The sequence below is a fragment of the Octopus bimaculoides genome, chromosome 24 (assembly GCF_001194135.2).
Source record: "Octopus bimaculoides isolate UCB-OBI-ISO-001 chromosome 24, ASM119413v2, whole genome shotgun sequence".
NCBI classification, from domain to species: Eukaryota; Metazoa; Mollusca; class Cephalopoda; order Octopoda; family Octopodidae; genus Octopus; species Octopus bimaculoides.
In genome coordinates, this window is record NC_069004.1 from 23107430 (window position 1) to 23114318 (window position 6889).

Sequence of the window (6889 nt, forward strand, 5' to 3'; positions counted from 1 at the left end):
CACAGGGGGTCCGCAAGGACAAGACAGGGGGTCTGTGGACAGCAAATACTTTTTATGGGCAATTTGATTTTATATGTTTTTTAATCGAAATCTTTTAATTGACAATAAACCTATTTGTTAAATACTGTTAAATAAATAAATGTAAAAATATATGTTATTTTAAGCAAATATTTATGTATAAATTTCATAAGCGTTTATAAGGGGGTCGCTAAGGTAAAGCCTGAAATATAAAGGGGTCCGCAAGTCAAAAAGTTTGAAAACCCCTGGTTTAAATGTCAGGCACAATGAAGGTATCATTTTATCGACTTCCTACCCTTAACATTCACTCTATCTTCCTCTAATTCCTAGTTAGGCAGCTAGCAGTTTAACCAAACATAAACAGCAGCAACATACAAAAAAAGATAACTCTGTTGTTCTTATATGATATCCACACTTGCTCGGTTGAGACATGGCATTATACAAAGTAACAGTAAATAAATATTTCTTTACAACTTCGATCACTGTTCTTCTTCCATCTTGCACACTGGCAACCAACACCTTAAGAATAACCGTCACATATATATTCTTTTATTCTTTTACTTATTTCAGTCATTTTGACTGTGGCCATGATGGAGCACCACCTTTAGTCGACCAAATCAACCCCAGGACTCATTCTTTGTAATCCAAGTACTTATTCTATCGGCCTCTTTTGCTGAACTGCTATAGCAGGCTTGTTTTCTGTTTCTGTCTATGAAATCCACTCAAAGCTTTGGTCTTTGGTCAGGTTGGGACAATAGTAGAAAACACTTGCCCAATGTACAACACACAGTGAGAATGAAACTGAAACCATGTGGTTGGGAAGCAAACTTCTTAACCTCACAGCTATACCTGTGCCAATGCTAGACAGTCATGCATACACCTACACAACAGATTATATGTCTAACCTTCCTTCTCACCTGTTTACCCTAGGCCATTCTCTGCATATGCCATCTCTTCTATCCACTGATTGTCATAGTACCCCTGAAGGAATGGAGAAAACAGACTGCACAAGTACTGGTGTCATGATAAAGTAATCATTTGCATTTTTGAAGCAGTGGATGAAAAGAGACATCATAGAGTTGACAAGACCTTTAGTTTTTTCTTGGCAGGAACATGACAGCCCCTCCAGTGCCTGTCCCATAAAAAACATGCATCCAGTACTCCAAAGAATTTGGTGAATGTGTGAGGACATCATAAGGTTCAGGAGGACCCTTTACTCTTGTCTTGTTGAGGACATGATTAAACCTTTTGAGCTGGTACCATGAAAAAGAAAATGCACTCAATACACTTTATAAAGTGGTTGGCATTTGGAAGGGCATCTAGCTGTAGAAACTATGGCAAATGAAAATAGATATGAATGTGCCTAGGAGGTCAGTAACCCAAACAAGAACTGACCCATCCAACCCAAAGAAGCATTGAAAGTAGTCACAGAATGATGATTATGTACACAATTATAACCGAGTCATATAATATATGATTATACATAATGTGTGTATAATCAACACATTTGGTTTGACACATCTACAGTATTAGCATTCAAATACACAGAGAAACATTCATCACACACACACACACACATACCAGTGCAGGCATGGTGGAATGGTTAAAATGTTTGCAACCAGGTTGTTTTGGGTTCCATCCCATTTGCATAGAACCTTGAATAAATGTCTTCTAGCCCCAGACTGACCAATGACATGTCAGGGAATCTGGTGGGTGGGGACCTGTATAATTAGTCAGGTTATCTAGGAAGGTGTCATCCTCAATGACTTGTATCACAGTATTACACCCAGTTGTTACAAGGGTAAAGGAGATGCCTTAGATAGAAGTAATTACAGAGGTGTCAAACTGGTGGGCCAGGTCATGAAAGTTACAGAAAGAGTTATAGCCCAATTAATTAGAAACAGAGTTAGATTTGATGAGATGCAGTTTGGTTTTGTGATTAGAAGTATTATTTATGCCATTTGGTGAGACAACTGCAGAAGTATTTAGTGAAGAATAAACCACTGTAGCCAGCAATCATTGACCTGGAGAAAGCATTCGACTGATCTGTGATATGGTGGTCTCTGAAGAAGCTAAGAATAGATGAATGGCTTGTAAAAGCTGTACACATCATGTGCAGGGGTGCTGTCAATATGATGAGAGTTAGCCATGAGAACAGGGACGAATTTAGTATATAGGTAGGCATTCACCAGGGTTTAGCTCTTTGTCCCCTCCTATTTATTACTGTCCCTCAGGCTATAAAGGAGGAATTTTAGACCTGCTGCCCCTGGAAACTACTATTTGCTGATGATCTTGCTCTCATAGCAGAATCTGTAACAGAATTAGAAAAGAAATTCCAAGTGTAGAAGCAATATCTAAAATTGAAGTATCTTAAAGTTAATTTGAAAAGAACAAGATTCTAGTAGGCAAGGAAACATACAGGCCCCTATCCCTTCAGGTAAATGGCCCAGCTCAATATGCAGGTAATAACCAGTGCAATGGAATCATGGGAAGGATAATGTAAAGGTAGTGCTTGTATGAAGAATATACACAGGAGCCATAAATGGGGAATTGATCTTCTCAAATGCTTAGGGGGTAGTGATGGACTTCTTTCAGTTTCTGTCTACCAATCCACTCACAAGGCTTAGGTCGCCAGGAGCTATTGCAAAATACACTTGCCTAAGGTACAATGCAGTAGGACTGAAACCCAAACCACATGGTTGGGAAACAAAATCTTAAACTACACAGCCACACCTGTAGATGTATGAACATACGTATGTATGTGTGTGTGTGTGTGTGGATGCATGCATGCATGCATGTATGTATGTATGTATGTATAAACATATTAATAAATTATCACAAACACAAAAAATATATTCAAACGTTTTCTGTACACCTTATCTAACTGACTTTGCAAAACTTGATGAAATTGTGTACGCTCTCACACATTCATTCAGGTAAACTAGCCATTACGAGGCGGTATCCAAAGATCCCAGACTAGTTATGTTCAATAAAAAACTTATTCACATAAGTTTTGGCATCAACTCCTTTAAAATAGTCATCTTGCATGTCAAACACTGGTCCCAGAATTCCTGCCACATTTTGAATCCAGCCTGGAAGTCATTTTCTGTAAACAAGTCAAGGACTTTTTGCGATTCACTCTTGACCTTGACAGTGGTGTTAAAACAGCGACCTTTGAGCTGCATTTTCATCTTGGGGAAGAGATAAAAGTCAGCAGGTGCTAAATCTGGTGAATAGGATGGCTGCAGATGCAATACCATGTTGTTTTTTTACAAGAAACTCATGAGTGAGGAGAGCTTAGTGACAGAGTGCATTGTTGTCATGAAGAATCCAGTTCTTTGCGCTCCCCAGATTCAGTTGCTTTCATCGAATGTCCTCCCTGAAACACTTCAAAACATCGTTGATTGTCCTCCAACAATCCTCATGCACAAACTGATGAATTTTCTCTCCATTTCTGGGGGTGACACTCGTAGCAGGTCTTCCAGATCACTCATCATCTTCCAGAGACGTTCTTCTGCTTTTGAAGCACCCATGTGACTCAAAGCATTATGTATGACCCAATGCCTCATCATCATAAGCTTGCCACAGCCTGCCCAATATCTCTGTTGCAGACCTCCCGAGTTTAACACAAAATTTCACATTGGCTTTGCATTCCAACTTCTTGTCCATGGCAAAAATAGCAGACTACAGCATACACAAAAACACAAATTTCACAACTTGCAAAGTAAACACAGTGATAAAGGTCACTGCTAGCTTTCACTGTGCACATAACAATGTGCTGCCATCTGTTGGCATGCTACAGAACCAGTCCAGGAAATTTTTGATACCACCTCATATTTATCTTTTACTTGTTTCTGCCATTAGACTGCAAGAGAAACCAATAGAATAAGTACCAGGCTTAACGAAAAATAAGTCTTGGAGTTGATTTGTTTGACTAAAACCCTTCAAAGTGGTGCCCCAGCATGGCCGCAGTATAATGGTTGAAACAAGTAAAAGATAAATGGTTCATGAAGTATAAAATTTGTTAGGTACCAGAAAATAAAAACTCACTTTAAGGAGGTCCTCACTTTTCTCCTTGTTTTGTTCCACAGTCTGTAACATTGTCTGCTGAAACTCTTTGAGTTCTTGGTTAACTATTTATTAAAGGAAAAACATGCTGTAAAGAGGTTTTATTACTGGCTCTCATTAGTTATTGGGCAGTTGAGGTAGCAGCAGCAGCACCACTACTAATAACAATAATCTTACCTTTTTTTAGCCACAAATATTCAAAGAGATACAGAAAACTACATAGAAACATTAAACAGGGGTTTTATAAAGATGTATGTGGTATGATAGAGATGTTATACAAAGATGAGAGAAGAGATGAAAATATATAATTACATAAAAATATTTAAAAATATGATAAAATGCACAAAAATAAAAACAGGGTATTCATATAAAAATTAAACCTAAACATATGTTGATCAGGGTACCCACATTCCTTCTAATTAATTTCTATCCTGTATTCTTCATAACTGTGCTAATACCAGACCCAAGCCCAGAGGAAGAATCAGTGGGGTTTAGCATTAGGCCAGTAACCCAATTCTGTAAAAGTCAGCAAGAGAAATTGATGAGAATATTTCACATGAGGAGGAAGGCAGGGGACAAAATGCCACTTATGACAGGCTCTAAAGAAAGCTGAAAGGAAGGGAGGGCCTCAGAAAGCTTGACTCTGAGTGCCTAAGCCAGAACAAAGATTGGTATTTGCCACCCAATATGCTGAGCAGTGGAGGAGGACCTAAAGCTAAAAAACAATTCTTCATAACTGTTCATACCAAACTTCCCATGAGGAACTCTGTAATAGTGGGCAAGTGAGAGGTGACATCTTCTGGATTGTTAAACTATAACATTTTGTAAAATCTATCTGAAAGAGATCACCAAACATGTCCAGCATATGAAAATAGAGCTCAAAGGGCAGACCGTCCAGCCCTAGAGCCTTCTGCCTTGTGCAGCCAGTCATTGCATCCCATATGTCTTTGGCTGTTATCACCATTTCACAGAACTCCACATTCCTGGCCAAAAGGTGCAGCATACCAACAAAGTAGGAAGTGAAATCCACCCCCGTCTTCAACTCACCACATGCTCTGTACAGTTCAGCAAAGTGCTGCTGAAATTCCACACACATCTGCTTAAGTAGCATGCACCCACCGTGGCCTGTCAAAGACCAAATTGTGGCTTTGTTGCCATGTACTGCCTCTACCACCCAGGTACGACTTTTATTCCCTCATGTCTTAATGCACATTCTCTAGTTCTTACAACACAACCATCATGCTTAGTATTGAAAAATTGATCAAAAGCTAATCTCACTGCCAGTGAGTGCCTCTTCTAGCTTCCTAACTAGATCTCCCTGCTATCCTAAATTCCCCCAATGTTATTTCTATACTAAACTCTACCACTTCTACTTTAATGGCTCTTTTTAGGGCTATCTACCATCTGTTGTTGACAACTGTACCCAACAATTCCTATGGAGTAACTTGCTAACCTTCTCTCTGAATGATTGACACACTTGCAAATGGGTTCAGCTTCAAGTATCTGGGCCCCTGCCTATGGATCCTATCCAGGTCAATCATAAAGACAAAAAATTTGTGATCTGTATAGCTGAAGTCTTTGAATTGTGGATAACTTATGCTGCTTCTATCTACAGTTGGGGGCATATGCAACAACTGATCTAAAAGTACCACCTTCATTATTACATTCTCACCAACTTACCCTCTGGGTCCAGGAAGATCATCCATATCTTGAGATCCAGGCCTTTCCTAGACAGCACTGCCACCCCACTTCCCATTCTAAGTTGAGCCAAAGATGTGTAGATCCCAAAGTTGTCAAAAATGGAGGCTAGTGTGTGCATGTTCAACACACAGGACTAACTGGTGGCTCTCACATCCCTAGCAACCTGAGGTCATTAATAATAACAATAATGACGATGATGATGATGAAAATAGGAAGAAGAAAAAGGAGGGGAAGGAAAGGGAAGAAAGAAAGAGGTGGAGGAGGAAGAAGAAGAATAACAACAACAACATACAATGAAAGTCACTTATTGTTATCAGTTTGGGAACAGAGCTATTTAGATAACAATAGCTGGATTGTAGTATAAAGCAGAGGAGATAACAATATCGTGAATGTGTTTGGAACCAATGGAGAAAGAAAATGGAATTACTTACATTGTTCCAGATTTGACTGATTCAAAGTTTCATTTTTACTCAAAAACTTGTTTATGTTTTCCAACATTTCTTCTAGTGTTTCTTTTGTCTTAAAAAAATAAATAAATAAAACAATAATAATAATAATAATAATAACAACAATAACCCTTTCTACTAAAGCACAAGGCCTGAAATTTTGTGGGAGGGGACTAGTCAATTACATCAATCCACTGTTTCACTGGTACTTAATTTACCGACCCCAAAGGGATGAAAGGCAAAGTCAACCTCAGAGAAATTTGAACTCAAAATGTAGTGATGGGTGAAATACCGTTAAGCATTTTGCCCTGCATGCAAATGATTCAGCCAGTTTGCCACCTTAGTAGTAGTAATAATAATAATAATAATAATAATAATAATAATAATAATAATAATAAAAGCTTAGACAGAAAGACAAGGAAGTTGCTAACTAGATGTGGGTCACTCCACCCAAAAAGTGACACAGACAGACTCTATGCACCAAGAAAAAGAGGAGGAAGAGGGCTTATTGGATGCGAACACAGCATTAGAGCAGAAGAAAACAACATAGCATGGTATGTAAAAAATGCCACAGAACTACTATTATTAGAAGTAAGAAGGTCAGGCTTGTGTAGGATGAAAGATTGCAAAGATAAAGCACCATACAAGAAATTGAA

General features: G+C 38.6%; 1 protein-coding gene across 1 annotated transcript in view; it reads right to left on the reverse strand.

Annotated features, from left to right (window-relative positions):
- The window catches only part of LOC106872916 (protein PF3D7_1417600), a 56056-nt gene that overhangs the window by 20365 nt on the left and 28802 nt on the right, over positions 1 to 6889 (reverse strand). The window contains exons 6-7 of the mRNA XM_052976282.1: positions 6219 to 6306; positions 4069 to 4151 (exon numbers count right to left, since the gene is read on the reverse strand). Of these exons, the coding sequence (XP_052832242.1) occupies positions 4069 to 4151; positions 6219 to 6306 (171 nt within the window). The remainder of the gene's footprint in view (positions 1 to 4068; positions 4152 to 6218; positions 6307 to 6889) is intronic.